This window comes from Chanodichthys erythropterus, chromosome 18 (assembly GCF_024489055.1).
Source record: "Chanodichthys erythropterus isolate Z2021 chromosome 18, ASM2448905v1, whole genome shotgun sequence".
Taxonomy (NCBI): Eukaryota; Metazoa; Chordata; class Actinopteri; order Cypriniformes; family Xenocyprididae; genus Chanodichthys; species Chanodichthys erythropterus.
The window spans coordinates 12,893,027-12,911,897 of record NC_090238.1 but is presented as its reverse complement, the minus strand read 5'-3'; the positions used below and the strand labels follow the sequence as shown (position 1 = coordinate 12,911,897).

The 18,871-nt window shown below is 35.1% G+C and overlaps 1 protein-coding gene across 2 annotated transcripts in view; it reads right to left on the bottom strand.

The window, feature by feature from the left end:
* Positions 1–18,871, bottom strand: part of nrxn3a (neurexin 3a) — a 362,007-nt gene that overhangs the window by 223,017 nt on the left and 120,119 nt on the right. Inside the window, exons 12-18 of one of the 2 annotated variants that reach the window (XM_067366785.1) lie at positions 17,534–17,560; positions 13,008–13,127; positions 12,126–12,507; positions 8,738–8,928; positions 8,479–8,652; positions 5,585–5,611; positions 1,976–2,095 (exon numbers count right to left, since the gene is read on the bottom strand). In XM_067366785.1, the coding sequence (XP_067222886.1) occupies positions 1,976–2,095; positions 5,585–5,611; positions 8,479–8,652; positions 8,738–8,928; positions 12,126–12,507; positions 13,008–13,127; positions 17,534–17,560 (1,041 nt within the window). The remainder of the gene's footprint in view (positions 1–1,975; positions 2,096–5,584; positions 5,612–8,478; positions 8,653–8,737; positions 8,929–12,125; positions 12,508–13,007; positions 13,128–17,533; positions 17,561–18,871) is intronic. The other variant, XM_067366786.1, reaches the window with a different exon arrangement.

The window sequence follows — 18,871 nt, the reverse complement described above, 5'->3', positions numbered from 1 at the left end:
TTATTCAATTAAGTCCATCCCTATCTTCACTAACATGCTTTTGATTCACTGCTGCCTCTCACAAAAATACGAGGTGTCAAAGCAGCAGGCTAGCGTACTATTATGCATGTCAGTCTTCAATCTCTGGAAGGTCAACTGTGTTGTTCTTGCGGCGTAGGGGAGGAAGGCAATCACAGTCATATCACATTCTCACCGAGGCGCTTTCTGCGTCTGTAGGGATGGTGTTTATCTCCACTGACTCAAGATAACACCTTTTATTGTGGCAGTGATGTCAAAAGAATGGCATCATTATGACTATAGAATAAAGAGCGACTGTTCGTGGTAGAAGTGCATTGTTGTTGATTGATTCTGGTTCTCCGGGGCTTTAAAGACAGATATATGATACATGATGACCTGTAATGCTGTAAGGGTCGTCTGAATAGATCAGACCTTGTCCTGTGATATACCCATGCAGTGTTATCATATTTTTACTCCTAACACCCACCGTGATTACATAATCAGATCTGATTAAATCCATGAAGAGTTCAGCGAAGTGATTAAGGATTTGAACTTGTGAACAGTTGTGAACAGACTTTATGGATTCTGTGTATGGCACCTTCAATCAGATCTTTACCAATGTTACACTTAATTCTTGATAAATATAACACAATATAGTAGCATCATACATGATTTGGAAATGTAAGACACACTTAAAGATGTACAAACATATTTATATGTTAGTCAAATCAATGCATTAGCAAACAAAATGACATCATCTCAGAAGTAACTTCACTTTTCTGAATCTTAAAAAAAAAATCTTGTGATTTTTCAGTTGATGTATAAAGTCAGTGTGATTATGCCAGTTCTATAAATGTCACATGAATTTATTTATTACTATTCAAAACCTTTTTGGGGCCACTGTTGCCTCTCTTGAATTTTGTAAAAATTAATAAATAAATTACAAAAAAAAAAAAATAATAAATGTAAATATATATACACACATTATTTTAGTATTTGATTAAATTCAATAAAAGACTAAAAATGAATTAAATATAAAAATAAATATTAAAATTAATGTATTATATAATATAATTTAATATTATAATTTATTAAATTATTTTGTCTAGTAATTTATTAAATTATTATTTATTTAATAATTTATAAATAAATAATTTAATAAAATATTAGACTAATACTATTTATAATTTAATTTAAATATAATTTATCATTTAATTTAACAAATTACTAGAATTAAAAAAAATATTTAATATTTAAATATTAAAAATATATTTTTTCTAGCAATTTGTTAAATTATTATAAATAATTAAAAAAAACAAAAACACACATATATACAGATATATATGTGTGTGTATTTTAGTAATTTATTAAATTAAATACTATTAATTACTATAAAATAAATAATAATATTAAATAAATATTAAAAATGTAATTCAATTAAATGTATTAAATTTAAATTAAAAATTAAATGTATTTATTTTTTATAAATTAAATTATAAATGACTTTTAAAAAACTATATATATGTGTGTGTATATAAATTGTATATATATATATATATATATATATATATATATATATATATATATATATATATATATATTGTATATACTGTTTATATAATTTATTATAATTTATTTAATAATATTAAATAAATACAGCATATTTTACAGCATCAGAAAGTAGTAAACAACACGTACCTTAGTCGTCTTCAAATAGGTCTTCAAAACATGAATGCAGTATATGTGTGTGTGTGTGTGTGTGTGTGTAATGTATATTAGCTTTTAAATAAGCTTTTGTGCAACCAAAAACTGTTAGTGTTTGTATAACATTTGCTATGTGGATTACAGCGTGCTCAATTAATCTTTCATAGAGTGGGACCTTGTGATCATTAAAATTGTGTAAACGAGTGAACCGAACAGTGAAATAAACAAGAGAAAGAGAGGATGTGGAACCGGCACGAGGCGGAGGGTGACTTACGGTCATTACACTGCGTCCCCGTGTAGGAGGTCATTGAACAGTCACAGGTGTAGTTCTCCCATTGCTGGATGCAGATCCCCATGTTGGCACAGGAGTCTTCTTGGCATGTAGTGCTAGGACCTATGGTAGCAAAGCAGAGCAATGTAATACTGGGGGCAAACGTGCCGTCATGCTGTGAAGGTGCCATGCAGGTGTGTGTAACAGTATTCATGCAGTTTGGGTTAGTAGAGGTACTCAAAAAACATCCCGAAAGCTGTTGAACAAACGTGGCATTCTCTATAAACGACTAGATTTTAGTAATATACATCATACTCTAGACATATTCAACATGGCTTGTTACAAAAGTAGATTCAGACATGGGGCCAAGCATGAACTTTCTCACATCTGCACAGGGGAACAGAGGTCACTGACAACATTCAATAGCGAGATGTGTACATAGTCCAGTATGTACTATTGTTACACATGTTAAGAACAATAGTGTGCACACCAGCCACGTGCAGTCAAGTTGAGCGTGTTCCAAACACATCTTGTGTTTTGGCACACTTGGGTTCATTTTGAGGGAATGCAGCAAGAACAATAGAGCCCATTACCCAATTCAGAGTAAGAGGGTGAATGCATTCCCCCTGAATTAACCGTGTAAACAAGATAATTGCAAATAAACTGGCTTTGAGTGCATTTTTTTCTTGTGAAATACAACTGCGAAAACAAGAGGTTAACCACAAACATAAACTTTAGTTTAACAAAAAGGGGGGGAAAGAAGACTAGAAGCGCATTTACTGTGCAACGCAAAGTGCAACTTCAGTACTAAGTTCAACATAAAATGATTCACCCCAATTTTGACTGTCAAAACTGCAAATATGATATTGTATGAATGGAAAATCTGAGAATTATCGCGGCGAGCCTATATTCCAAGATTTTTCCATTCGCATCATACAGTCATACTAGCACATTATAGGTCAAACATCTCATTACGTAAACTGGCCTTTAGTTCAGAGAAAATTTGAGTATTTTTGGTTTAAGTTTTTGTTCAAGTTACATACCGTTCAAAAGTTTGGGTTCATCGGACATTACTCCAGTCTTCGGTGTCACATGATCCTTCAGAAATCATTCTAAGATGCTGATTTGGTGCTCAAGAATATTAAAGGTGCAGTATGTCATATCAAAGACAATAGATATAGAAAGACAGTTCAGCCCTATTACTTGTGAATGGGAGAAACTGCAAAATGCGCAATATGGAGGAATAAGTCCCACCTTCTAAGTAAAAGAGCCAATTGTTGATTGGTAAAGTCACTGAGTCACTGCAGCTGTCGCTAGAAGCTCCGGTTCCCATAGAAACATGAGACTCGCGCTTAGGACTGCACATGCGCATTGGCTCGTCTAGCCTGAAAAATACGCTTTTTTAATGATATTTGTGCGTAAAAAAAAAACAACATTTATGGGACAGTTTATGTCAGATTTTGTTGCTGATTTGAAATATGTTATTTATTTGTGAGTTCGCCAAGCAGTTTTTGAGATTTCAGGATTTCCCCATCCAAATGGATAGAACTTGGCCGAAATAGCTGCTCGGAGGCGTTGCAAATAGGCTGCCGAGTAAACAGACTTTCCTTGAAAGGGTAATAGTTTGAATAGCTAGTGGTTGAAATGGGTACTGCAGTCCAAATTCAAAATATTGGAGAGAGTTGTTTCCCCGCCCTCTCCTCCTCAGATTCGACGCTCAAGCAGGTTGCCAGATTGAGGACAATGGAAGGTGAGGAGACTTAAACACTGTAATTTGATGATGAGTTTATTTATCCGCATTGTAATATGCTTCCGTTCATAGAGATTATTAGATGGATGCTGAGGCTTTTTGGGTCGGGTTGTATCTGCGATCTCTGACCTTGTTTGTTTGCTAGTTCTGTGGCTGCAATACGCTGTTTTCCACCAACTGGCAACCCAGAATACTATTGGGGAAATTGGCAGAATCACACAAAAACAAACATTCCAACACGGAATGCACATTTCAAATTAAAATAACTGGCTGTAGCATTATTTTTTAGAGAAATAATTATGTGAACAGGGCGTATCCTAAATATCTGCAAACATATAATGGTATTTTTATGCTTTAAAGGGTTAGTTCCGTAAAATCTTTCATCTTCAGAACACAAATTAAGATATTTTAGATGAAATCTGAGTTAGTTTTTTTTTTTTTTTTTTTTTCATCCCCCAAAAAGCAACCTAATTACCATCAATCAAGGTCCTGGAAAGTACTAAAGACATGGTTAACAAAAAACGTTAAATTATGAGAAAAAAGTCGTTAAATTATGAGAACAAATTCGTTAAATTACGAGAATGAATTCGTTAATTTAATGACTTTATTCTCAACATTTTATCTCGACTTTTTTCTTGAAATTTAACGAGTTTTTTCTCGTAATTTAATTACTTTATTCTCAACATTTTATCTCGACTTTTTTCTCGAAATGTAATGAGTTTTTTCTCGAAATTTAACAACTTTAATCTCGAGATGTTTTTTTTTTTTATTATTGGCCCTAATCCTCTTCCGTATAATTTCGTTGCTTTCCATTGGATAAAAAAAAAACAGATGATGAACAAAGGCTTTGGAATGAGATGAATGACAGAAATTTCATTTTTTTTGGGTGAACTAACCATTTAGTACAGTCAAAAAACTACATAGAGCACCTTTAATTTCTCGTTTAAAAAAAATAATAATAATAAAAAATCATACTGACTCCCAACTTTTGAACAGTAGTGTATGACTTTATACAGAATAAAATGCTAATTTTATCAAATAAAAGCAAATTTTCTTTTATCACACTGAAGTGAACCCATGCAGTGGAAAACAAAAACCTGCTAAACCTGTTAAAGTGCTAAAATTACTTTCTGAAACTAAATTTTCATTTTTATTATTATTATTATTATTATTTTTTACTATTGTTGTAAAGCTCTGTATGCACTGCACAACAGGAATGACCCACAACAATAATAGATAAAGAAAAAAACTTTTTACCTCCAGCTGTGACGATATTCACTCTTATTTGTGATATAATTGCTTAAATAATAAAGTCGAAATCACATCTGTCCCAAGTTTACATGCTCAGTGGGACACTATCTGAGTTTAAAATCTACGGTAGCATGCCGACATTTCCAGATGGATTTTCATGCTAATTCTATTTATTATTTTGCTAATCATATTGCTGTTCAGTGCATCTAAAGACAGGTGAGAAGTAACCCATGGTGAGATATTTAATGGATTCTCCTAAGCCAGTCTCCTCTTTCAGCTGAATGTCGTTAATGTAAAAAAAAGAAAAGAAAAAGAAACAAGACAAGATACAGCAAAACAGGACGTGGGGACTTAATTATACAGGAGGGCTCATGTTTTATTAATGCAGACTCTCAGTTGCAATCATTACTTTTCTCTTCTCACTTTGCAAGTCTCATGACCTTCAGTAAAAACACAAGGGCATTGTCTTTTAGAAAGAAGTGAACCATTTTATACCAAGACATTGTTACAGTGAACCAGCTAGTGTCCGCTTTATGTCTGGGTTGAGTACAAAAACAAACCGGCACAAGACAAACAGCAGCTTGAATGGAATGGAATTGAACCTTATATACCTTGTAGATCTGCTTTGGTGAAACCAACTTTGTAAAGCAAGAAACAGAAAAGCGAAAACAATCAAACAGGTAAGAACGTGGTCGATGGCTTCTGTTAATAAAGCAAAGGCTTTAATAACAGGGCATGCTTTACCATTCTTAGGAAGGGTTTGCACTCTTGAGTTGGGTTCAAAACAATGATAATAATATGCAACTGATGGGTTTAATTGCAAAGTAAACAAAATGAAATTAAAACTGCAGTATGCTGATGAACTTGTGCCTGACAAATGATCTCATTTACAGTTCATGCAGAAAAATCAGCTTTCCTTTGCATATTCTACTCTAGTCCATTTTTCTGACAGCAAAAATGTTACAGAATGCACAGAATGGGCATGAGAATGTGCTAATGTAAATCAACAGGAACCGCTAAAATTGTATAAAGCAAGTGGTTAGACAGGGGACATTTTAATAATGTAGCATTCTGCGAAAACAAAATGTTCCCCTGCAACACTGCAGCATGTAATCGAGCCCTCGCCTTCCTAAGCACAGGTGCATCATTGCCATCTGGTGGATGAAAAGCTTCATTACAACAGAACGGCGCATTCATTGCCATATGAACCAGTTGCCAGAATTCTGTTGCCATTGTGGAGCCATTCCATACACGGCTTACAGTTTTACTGTGCACATACAGTACAGAGTGATGTTTCTTTCATGCTGGGCTGTGAACATAAAAACCTACTCACGTTCACTTTTGGATGCTGTGCGGGAGAGATAAACGTAAAACACACACACACACACAAAGTTGTTCTATTCATGTATGAAATGAAGAACTGAATTCAAATGGCGTCGGGTATGTCTCTGTTTATAAAATATGACAGATACATCGTAAAGTCGGCTATATCAGAGAATCTGGTGGCAGCATGTGTCCTGAAAATGTGTGGGATTAAATGTTAAAGTTGAATATATTCTCTTTTTTTCCTTTTCCAAAAGCTTTAGCAGTGAAGGTCAGCTATATAAAGTTGTAGAGATATTATATACTTTTTTAAAAAAGGTTTTAAATGTAATTTAATGTCACTTTTCATATCTTTTAAAGCCTGTGGTGTTTGTAAACTAGATCTTAGTAGCTTTTTGTCTTTGGAAAACTCTGTATCCGATTATCAAGCGTGTTGACTTTTCACACTCACGCCATGGACTCAAGCAACAAAATGTGAAGATGATACAACAAAAGACCAAAAGATTTAGCTTGATATGATTTTATTCTTTGTTCAACAACATGTAAATGCAACATGTAGGATACTCAACATAAAAGAAGTCTTTTTGTTCAAGACAAAATTGAGATGTGATGAATGATGGAAATGTGATGGACAATTAATTTTAGGATGGATGGACAGGAAAGAAATGTTTATACACAAAGTTCTACTCAAACAAGACTATAATAAATCAAAGAAAAAGAACAATGAGAACAAAAAAAGTGAAATACTTAACAAAAATCAAACACACAATAAATGTACAGAAAACAAAGATATAAGCATGCACTGAAATATGGCAGAGATCACATGTACATACGAAAATGGATATCAGCAATGATTAAGTAAAGAAATATTCTTATGTGTCTGGATATTAAGTGATCTGTGCTCCTTTTTTGTAACAAGTTTGGCATTTAACATACAATACAACATTTTTAATATGACCATAGTATATGTACTTTAATTTTATTGTCAAATTCTTACGTAATTTGTCTTTCCAAATTTAAAAAAAAAAAAAAATTATGATGTTGAAGGATTTTCAAGTCTTTGTATTTGTTTTTAATTTTGGTATAACTTAATATTGAAAAATGAAATACTATTTGTTCCACAGAGACTTTTATTATGCAATTATTTCATACAGTATGCTAATGTTTATTTCACTCCCATCCATATATATATATATTATATATATACGAATCTTTTCTTTTACAAATAAACATTTTTTTCTTCAAAATTAGCAATATTATATATACACTACTGTTCAAAAGCCTAATGTTTTAAAAAGTTTAAAAAGCTTTAATGTTTTTGAATTAAGCTTTTAAATGTTCTTATGATAACCAAAGCCATTTGATCAAAGATAAAGTAAAAAAAGGTAATATTTTGAAATATTACAATTGAAAATAACCATTTTAATATATTTCAAGAAGTGTGTGTGTGTGTGTGTGTGTGTGTGTATATATATATATATATATATATATATATATATATATATATATATATATATATATATATATATATATATATATATTTATATTTATATATACACACACACACACGCACACAGTTTTTATGTTGTAAACGTGCTACTTAATATTTGTGTGGAAAGCATGATACATTTTTAGGATTATTTGATGTATAAAACATTGAAAAAACAACATTTATTTCAAACAGAAATCTTTATAACACTAGAAATATATTTACAGTCACTTTTGATCAATTTAATGAATTCCTGCCAAATAAAATCGTTAAAAATGACCGCAAACATTTAAACGGTAGTGTATATATATTACAACACATCTGTCATCATAATTACTTAATAGCTGCCCATATTCTTGTTTTATTATTAATGGTTTATGGTCAAAACACATCAGATCAAATGCATAAAGTTCACCTTGACTCAAAATACTGCAATGTAAATGTTCCCTTCTGTATGTTCATAAAAATGTCACTAATTGATACAAACGAAGACTTGGCTGATCCTAGCATGACCAATGTGGCCCATAAGACTATTAATAAACCAGTGGGCTCAACAGAGAGCTGGCTGGGTGAGAGATGAGACAAGCAGGGTGAGAAAGATGGAGTGATGGCTCAGTGAGGTGGAGGTGGAACTACTGTTTGCATTCATGAGAAAGAACGGGCTCCTCGAGCTAGAGTTGTAAGAGGGTGTACCTTCACATCCTCGCTCAATCTGACCGCTGCGGAACAAGGCGTCGTTTATGAGGTCGGGAAGGCGACCGTTCAGGTCCACAGATGCCAGGCAACCCATAAAGCCGTCCCTGGATGCCACGAGTTTCGGCAGGTTGTTATACATGTTGGGCCCCAATCCAGCGATGTAGAGGTCACCTGAACAGATACAATAGGCCGTGGGGTAAATGACTGCATCGTGACTGGGTGCGTGAGAATATATGAATTTTAGCTGTTCTTATACCTTTGAGGTCCAGATTTTTAGCGCCATTGACGACTTGACTCACTGCCTTGGCATCGACTTTGAGCGTGTGGACGTTACTGTTGTCTCTAGTGATGACAACGTTATGCCACTGGTTGTCATGGAGAGCTCGGTCACTGTTGCCTTTGATTACATTGGGCCCGTTTCCGAGATCAAACACATAATGTATGTACCTAAAAACAGCAAAGTGAAGGTCAGTTTAAAGAGAAAGTGGAAATGCCAAACCTATATTCCATTCCAACTCTCTCAGCAGTATTATAAACAAAGTCAGTGAATGATATTCTCATTGTGGATAATTCAATTATTATTATCAACTTCTGTTTTTTTTTTTTTATTATAACAAAGCATATGAAATAGTCTCTCAGCTTATTTTGGATAAAAACTTGAACAGTAACCACAATTTCTTATAATTACTGTCTCTTTTTTTTGACTCAATAATAGCTCATCATTACAACAACAATTATTTAAGGGCTTTATTTAAGGGCAATTATTTATGCCATTGTATTTATCGAAAGCTGCTTTGTCATCTAAAAGATTGCACATTTATTTTTAACTTTGTTTTAGGCTTACTTTTATTTATACAATGCATTAAATAATTTACTTTAACAGTTAGTACTAAATTATGTCATTTATTGGTAGACTTAATTAAAGATTAGATTAGATTAAGTTAAATAACCAGTGTCGGGGATAACATATTACAAGTAACTTCAGTTACGTAATCAGATTACTTTTCCAAGTAACTAGCAAAGTAACACATTACTGTTAAAATTTACAACAAAATATCTGAGTTGCTTTTTAAATAAGTAACGCAAGTTACTTTGTTTTCCTATTTTGACAGAAGTGCAGAGGTGTTGTGTGTGAACATTATAGTTATTGTAGTTCTAGGCTAAATGTGAGCATGCATTTACTAATCCCACTTACACAAAATAAAGATTCAGTGTTCCTCAAAATGAATAAAATCTGTGAAATGTAAAATCAAAATACTATGCAAACCTTCAATAATGAAATATGTTAAATAAAACAAATATTTTTATGCATTTAATCTAACTTTATTGACCAATGTATTTGCTGCTGACCTTTGATGATTCATTTAAATAAGCAGAAATTATTTCGATTTTTGTTTTTATTGAAGTTTTTAACATGTTTCTCTTGCGTCCTATTCTTCCGTTATCCAGAATGGCAGCTCAGCTGAAAGGTTTGTTTAAGTTGTGCCCCCTACTGTACACATGTGAATATGCATTTTCTTCGGCCTGAGGCTTATTATTTCAATTTTGGTTTGAAAGGGTCTTTACATTTGCCCAAAAATATAACTTTTTTGTTATATTAAAAAAAAAAAAAAAAAGCTCAACCCAGGTGGAAAAAGTAACGCAAAAGTAGCGTAACACATTACTTTTCTTAAAAAGTAACTAAGTAACACAAATTGTTACTTTTTAAGGGAGTAACACAATATTGTAATAAATTACTTTTCAAAGTAACTTTCCCCAACACTGTAAATAACCAATAACAACCAAGTATAGGCTGAAAAAATGTGATTAGGGAAAATGGTCAAAACAGTTACTGGACTATATCTAGACTCCCCAAAAATAATAAAAATAAATAAATAAATAAATAAATAATAATAATAATAATAATACTTAATACGATTTTATTTTTAAGTTTACTTGTGGCTGTGAATACTTTTTTGGCCCACTGAAGGGCTTTTCACACTTGAAATAGTTAACCCTGGGTCATTCTAAACCCCCCGGTAAACAGAATCCTTGGTTATCTGGCTTCATGTTTCGCACTGCTCATAATTTATCCGGGGTTAACAATTAATCCTGGGTATTCATGAACTGACGTTTCACATTGTACCTTCCTAAACCCTGGATTAACGTTGTTTTTTGCATATTTGCAGTGTCAGTGTCTTTGATTGGATGAACACAGCATGCGACCTGTGTACATTAAAGCTCTAGCATTGCGCATCCTCATACTGCAGACTGTAATATCGAGTTTATACTGAATGGACATTTCGGACTATAAAGGTAAGAATGAAAAGCAGGCTAATATGAGGCACGCGATTGGTTGTTGGTAAGCGTCTAGCTGTAACATTTTAACACTGCATCGTTTCACATTCCATACAAGTTTGGACCTGCACTGCTCCAGAGCAGGGTTTCATAACCCCGGGTAAAAAGCGGTGCTAACCCCGCTTCTAAAGGCAGGAACACACCAAGCCGACGGTCGGCCGTCGGGCAGTTTTTCTTCGTCAGCCGGCGGTCACACTGCACTTTTCGTTCCACTGACTTCCATTCAAACGCATGCGAATGCGTCAGACCGGAAACGCAAGCTCGTGCGAAAAATTTCGCATTTCGCTGCGTTCCAAAGTTCAAGTTTGGTGAACTCTGACCTGCGAATTCACCTCACGTGAAGACGTGCGACCAGTAGAGGTTCAATTCGTCACGGCATGACCTCTTGGCTAAATTAAAAGAATTATATTTTTTGCAGTAAAGTCAAGTAGGTTCTATAATTTTACATTTTTAATGTATTGCTTTAAGTTATGGGTTGAATTCATGTTTATAAAAAAGACGTTGTAGACCGTGACGTCTAATCACGACCGTTACAGCATCCGAGTAAATTTAGCACGTTCAAAGTCTAGTCCGCACCGTCGGCTGAAGTTGGTCCTCGTCGGCCTTTTTTCGGCCGATTCGACATGTTAAATCGGCGTTGGAGCTCGTCGGTTCGTCGGGCCATTGGATCATTTTGATTGGCTGTTCAGCTACTGCCGCCTGCTGTTTCAGAAAGGCATTTCATCTCACGCAGGCGCAGAACTGACGTGCTGCTTGGCCGTCGGCTGTTTTGGGTCGGTTTGGTGTGTCAGGGCAACTTTGGACACAGACGCTGCCGACGTGAGCAAACCCCGCAGTCTGCTTTCGTTGCCACTAGTTCGTCGGCGTCGGCTTGGTGTGTTCTGGTCTTAAATTACAAGTGTGAAACATTTCTTTTCCTGTGGTTAAAAGCGGTGTTTAGAACGATGATAACCTGGGGTTTAAGAACAGTGTGAAAAGCCCTTAAATTGAGTCATTTATGAGTGGCCTCAATATTAAAGAACCGATAATTGATTAAGGTAAAAAAAAAAATAGTGTAAATATTGGTAAAAAAAAAAATTGTGTTTACGTTTGTCAAGATATAAAAAAAAATTTTTTTTTTTACCTGTACGAGGCAGAATATTTTAGTTCATAGACATCAAGTTCTGTATGCAAGATTTTTTAGGCTAGTTCTTCCTCATAAGTGTTAATTGAAGCAGTTTGTTCCCTTGTAACACTTTTATTGGCAAGGTAAAAAAAAAAAAAAACTAAATAAATAAGGTAGCTGACTACTTCTTCAATATACTTACCCTTTCACCAGCTCTACAGCGATAAAATCGCTTCCATCCCCGCTGTTAAAGAGGATGAATCCATCCGGAGAGGTTGTCTTGAACTGGAAGAAAAGGTGCATAGATGTGTAAGCCTGCAAGGTCGCTAGACTCAGGTAACTGCTCTTTGACTTGAACGTCACAGGGTCTGCGATGATGGAGCGCATGCCAAAGCGAGCGTTGAGCTCGCAGTAGTCGATATCACCATTCTTGCACAGGTCGATGTACATCATGCCATTGAACTTCAGGCTCTGCAGGTGACCGATGAAGCTGGAGGGGATCATGGAGACGAAACGGCGCTCGGTCATCACGCCCGTCTCGATGTTGTGGAACTCTAACCGGGTGTGATCGCCCACCATCTGACCTACAAACCACAGCAGGTTGGAAAGGAAAACAAGAAAAAAAATGCTGCTATACTACAGCCTTAAACAATATTACACTGCTGTTCAGGAATTAAAATGCAGTGACATACACCAAAACCGTTATTCAAGCACTGAGTCAGACACTCCAACTACTGGTTTCAAAGAATGAGTCCTACATTAAATGTCAGCACAGCAATGAACCTGAACTAAAGGTATCTATTTTATTGCTTTGAAACACAAAAGTAGTGTTTGACTGAGAACAACTGAAGAAATGCTGATGCAGTTTGCCAACAAATTGGAAATACTATATGTACTATTTCCCACATTTGATAAAAACCACAAAATATGTAGCAGAAGACTAAAACTAGCAACTCTCGAAACCTTTCACATATATATTTCTTCAAGTGCTTTAAATAATATGCATGAATCATCTATAGCTGCTCACATACAGTAACCCATCAAGAATTGTGTTGTCTTTCAGATTGATGACCAAGTATAGTACCTTCTGCTACGTCATCGTCAACCGTTAGCTTGTAGCTTTTGCCCCTCCGGATCACGCGCACAGTATGCCATTCATTATCATTGAGTTTTTGTCCGGCATACAGTGTCTCTGGTCCTTTGCCTGAGAACGACGGTCATGAAACGTTAATGCCAACCTGAATTGTCTCTGACCAAACCTTTGCTTTCAATGTAGAAAAAGTCAAAACTTTTTTTAAGCTTAGAATTTGAATTATGTGGCAAATACGTTTTAAATCATTTTTGCAATTGAGATGATTAACACAAAAGAGAAAGCAGAGGTTTGGTGCAGATGTTACTGAATATTACACAAAAACATAAGCCTCAACAAAAAAACTAAAATGTTAAGCTAAATGTTAAGCTGTCCTCTTTGTTTTTCCACAATAATCACTTCAAAACATAAAATGGCTTTTACTCATAAAAGGTCTTGATATACCACTCAAGGACAAAGATAGTATGTTAATATACAAAAGACCCCTTCCGTTATGCATAAATGTATTTCTCTGCTTTATAACAGACAGACAAATAACATTTTAAAGGCGAAATGCCATTTTTAGGTAATTTTCTTATTCTAGATTCGCGGTTGGGAAAAACAGTGTTTGACAAAAATCATGTTGCTCGCCAGGTCTCGCACCCTTTACCAATAAATGATTGATAAAAAAAACTAGATGCATCAATAGAGTTCAGCTTTCTGCAGAAAAAGCAACCAATTACAATTCCTTGAATAATATTTCATGTAATGTAGCATGTAATGGTGAAAACTATTTGTAGAACAGCAGCAAAAATGTAAACGGAGTGTCTATTTACATTAAATGTGCCCTTGAATGAAAAATTGAATTTACCTCGGCATAGTCAAATAACAAGAGTTCAGTAAATGGAAATGACATACAGTGAGTCTCAAACTCCATTGTTTCCTCCTTCTTATATAAATATCATTTGTATAAAAGACCTCCGAAGAACAGGCGAATCTCAACATAACACTGACTGTAACAGTCGGGGTGTACCCCCCAATATTTGCATATGCCAGCCCATGTTCCCAACATTATGAAAGGCATTAGACAAGGGCAGCCAGTATTAACGTCTGGATCTGTGCACAGCCGAATCATCAGACTAAGCAAGCAAGAACAACAGCGAAAAATGGCAGATGGAGCGATAATAACTGACATGATCCATGATAACATGATATTTTTAGTGATATTTGTAAATTGTCTTTCTAAATGTTTCGTTAGCATGTTGCTAATGTACTGTTAAATGTGGTTAAAGTTACCATCGTTTCTTACTGTATTCACGGAGACAAGAGCCGTCGCTATTTTCATTTTTAAACACTTGCAGTCTGTATAATTGATAAACACAACTTCATTCTTTATAAATCTCTCCAACAGTGTAGCATTAGCCGTTAGCCACGGAGCACAGCCTCAAACTCATTCAGAATCAAATGTAAACAATATAACAGTATACGATACTCACATAATCCGACGCATGCATGCCACATACATGATGAACACTTTGTAAAGATCCATTTGAGGGTTATATTAGCTGTGTAAACTTTGTTTAGGCACTGTTTAAGGCAAGCGCGAGCTCCGTGGGCGGAGAGCACGAGATTTAAAGGGGCCGCACAGCATAAATCGGCTCATATTTAATGATGCCCCAAAATAGGCAGTTAAAAAAATTAATAAAAAAAAAATCCATGGGGTATTTTGAGCTGAAACTTCACAGACACATTCAGGGGACACCTTAGACTTATATTACATCATGTAAAAAAACGTTCGATGGCACCTTTAAGTGTAAATAGCCTGTCTTGTTGGCAAAGGCTACTTACACTAACTCCGCCCACCAATGTCTGGTTGGTGTCGTACCTCTTAACGTCTGCAGTGGTGTAGGCCGTAGGGAGTATGGCACATGGAAGTAGCTTTTTACGAGATCAAGAGTTCGAATCCGCCTTTTGCTGAACTCACTCTTCTCGTTTTCCCCATCAAATCAGACCGGAAAGGCATTCATTTTCAATAAAAATTAAGAAAATATTTGAAAAGTGGAAATAAAGTGCCTAATTAGTGTTTAATAATAAAGTATTTATTGGGTAGGTTTAGGGGTAGCTTTATTGATTGATTGATTTGGCTCTTCTGGAAAAATGCATTAACCAAAAAGGAAAAATTGGCTCTTTGGTCAAAAGAGGTTCCCGATCATAGAGAGGTTGGACACTTCTTTGAAAAGCCATTATTTTTGCAATTGTGTTTGGTAACACCAGTGATGCAGAAATCACACGCTTCACCTTTAGTCAGAAACAGAGTTAATAAACATATATTGTTTTTGATGCAATACATTTGAGGAGTTAAGTAGTCACAGAGGAGAGCAGTGAGGTGTTTTGGATTCAGCTCAGAGCGTGCTATTACATCATGCTCCACATCCCTCAAAATCTCTTGACTCTTGGGAAATTGTGTTATGTACCAGCATGCAGTTATCGGTAGTTCCCGAGAAAAAAATATTACCTTCCACACTATTCAACACTGGCATAAACGTGTTTTGATTAACATGAAGCTCACAATCTGCCATTACTGATATTGTTCCGACAATTTATCATGTCTATAGACCAATATCATGCCAAAAACAATATCTAGTGCACTTTAATCTGCTGTACAGTTGCAACACAGATTTGACTCTAAATGGTTAACATTGTTCTTTTCATAATTTCAAAAAGAATAATAACAAATCAAAACCAGCCATAGAAGCAATTACCATGTTTTGAAAGCACAACTGTATGAGTGATCTCTCCGCTCGGCTTACCAGGGTTGCACTACTAATGCATAAATCCAGCAGTATCAAAGACTTTCTGCATAGATTCCACTGCCGTATGCAGGTGTAATCTTAGAACATTTAACAATGCAGGTCTCGTAACAGGAGCTTAAGAACTAATAGCTCTGATAAGCACATCATTATAATTAGTGGCATTATATTAATCTGAGTGATGGAAAGTGTGAACTGGTGCAGGTAAAGGGATGTGAGACTAATCTAGCATGATGTGAGTGTTTGCTACTTGATCAGAATGACTGATGGAGGTGAAGTTGTGGGTTACTGATTTACTTGGTACATTTCCAGCATGGCCAGGCACTCTAATACACCACCAGCACTAAAGTAACATACTGTACTGAAAAGCCCAAAGTATACTTCACTTTTTACACACACGTACGCGAGGGCTGTGCGTTCAACTGTGAGCGTACACTAGCGTATGCATAAAAAAAACAAAGTATACCCAGGGCTTAAGGATAGTCACATGGAATCCAACCTCCGACGTTTGTATTATCAGACCACTAGAGGGATATTATTTAAGCAAACATGTAAACAGCATATGAAACCACTCCGGAACAAACAACTATTGTTACATCAACATCCAAAAGGCATGCAAGCCATTTTTATATTCATCATTCATATTATATATGCAAATATAAGACAACTGCAATGAGATATTCTTACCTTTCAAAGTGAGAAAATTATAGTTAGTTCATACTGTGGTTCATCATAGTGGTTTTCTTATAAAAAATTATAAAATGTTTACCTAATATAGCATCACCTTTTTAGTTTCACATCACAACACTGTCATTGAGAGAATCCAAGACCTATTTTTGAGTAAAAGCATTGTTTTTGCCAAAACTGTAGAAATGTGTTTCCCTACTAGTAGTATAGTATAATAGTATAAAACAGTGCAAAATATCAACATCATCAAAATATCACAACTGAATTAAGTGTAGTATTGAACAAAGTCATTTATGTACTTTAATTCTGAGATCTGCAAGTAATGGCTGAACTGAATGTGTTTCTTTTAGAAATATTATTTGTTTTAAAAATTATGTATTAAGCCAAATATTAATAAGCTTAAAATTATTTTGACTTAAACAAAATCAACCACCCCAGCTAACATAAACCAACAAACAGAAATATGACAAAACCATATTGCATCATATCATAAGAATAAGCTGAAATTAGATTCCATTATAAAAAGGTAACATTTTATGTGCCCTGTATGCATTTTTAGGAAAAATTGTTGATATGTGATGACTTTATAATGTGACTCCAAACACTGAATTACAAACTGAAGTTATTGCAACAATAATAACTTTTTTTTTTCACATGCACAATAATATCTCATAATAATGCATGCACTACTTTAAACTCCAATACTGCATTCCTTACTAAAGGCAGTAAAAACCCTGAGTAGTATCTAGTAGAAGATACCATCAACTTTTAAGCACAAATTAAGACCTTTCTATAAATTATGCTAAGAGGGTAGGAAATAGATTTACATGACAGGTAAATTACAGGCCATCAAAAACAAGCCATGATTATTAAGTCACCACCATTTGATAATCGTGGTAATCGTGATTGGAGAGATCCATCAACTGACCCTTTCACTAGATGCAAACTCTCCTTGACTAAATGGAGGAAAAGGCATAAGACTTAAGACATTCGTTTCAACAAGAGAATCATTAGGAGCAAAATGAAACTTGAGTGTTAACTTACTGGAGTTACAGTTTATCCTGATACAGTCTAGATGGGGGAAAATAAGTGACAGATGAAATTGCATCCTTCAAGGTTACAGCTGCAGACATCCAAAAACAATAATTCCACCCTTCCGGGGACGTCCACATGCAAAGAGGCGGCCATTTTTTTTAATATATATATATATATATATATCAATCAAAAACATTATAATTGAATGTAAAGACAAATGTGCACAAAATCACTGGTTTAGCTGCAACTGTCAAAGAATTAGAGATACTGTACATAATCATGTCAACTTTTGGATTATTTTACTGCTAAATGGATTTCAAACATTAGGAAACACCAATATATGCCTTATCAGCAATGTTTAGTTTATAAATAAATTATAAAATGGCCGCTTGGAGCTCACCAACCACAAAGACTATTCAACCCAGAGCTTTATTTTATTTGATTAAAATTATGCTTTTTATTGATCTATCTGAGGTCCTGCCCCATAGAAATCACACCAGCTCGTTAGCTAAATATGCTTTAATAGCTTAAATGCATTTAGCAAGAAGTTGGTGTCAGGGCATTTTTCTTGACTGTTGATCAATTTAAAGGCACTAAAACAGTAAAATAATGATTTCAAGCTTGCCTTCTCATTTTGATGGCACCATGCACTGGGTTGGGCTCTGTGTGGCTGGATTTACCATGTGTCGTCAACCGCAACAGAAAAGTGGGAGCAAACAGCCTCGATCCAATAAGCACCAGCACCATGCAGTGGCCTCTGTACCTCCAACTAGATCTTCCTGAGATCTGACCACTCAAATGAGGACTTAATATACTGCAATCTCTATAAACATACTAGTGCTGATCTTGTTGTAAAAGCATAATTGTCATCCAAGTAGTAAATAAGATTGGGCAGTCCTGAGTGTACTTCTAGTGTTATACATAGAGTATGTATGCAGTTGATGTGTGTTTTATTGCTGACAGGCTGTCAAATCATTCCAGATGATTTCTCTGTGTATGCAGACATAAGACATTCTTGTCTCTTGTTTACAGTGTGTGGACTAAGTTTGTCTCTACTATGGCTGAGCTGTCACAGATGATCAGCCCTACTGTCAAACCTCAGGCTGTTTCCTGCAGTGAGGTGCGAGTTATGTCACTTTCTTTAATGATGACACAGTGACTTAATGACCAGTTAGGGTCTCTCATCTCCCGTCTAACAGTAATAGGTGTCGCGTTGAGGTTTGAGAGGTGCTACAGTACCAGCTGCAGGTGAAGCTGAGAGCTCTGTTCTCGGGCTGTTTGCCGACCGGGCCGCAGGCTAAGGGCCTTTGAAGGGGTGAATACCATCTTTTGACAAAGCATGGAGAA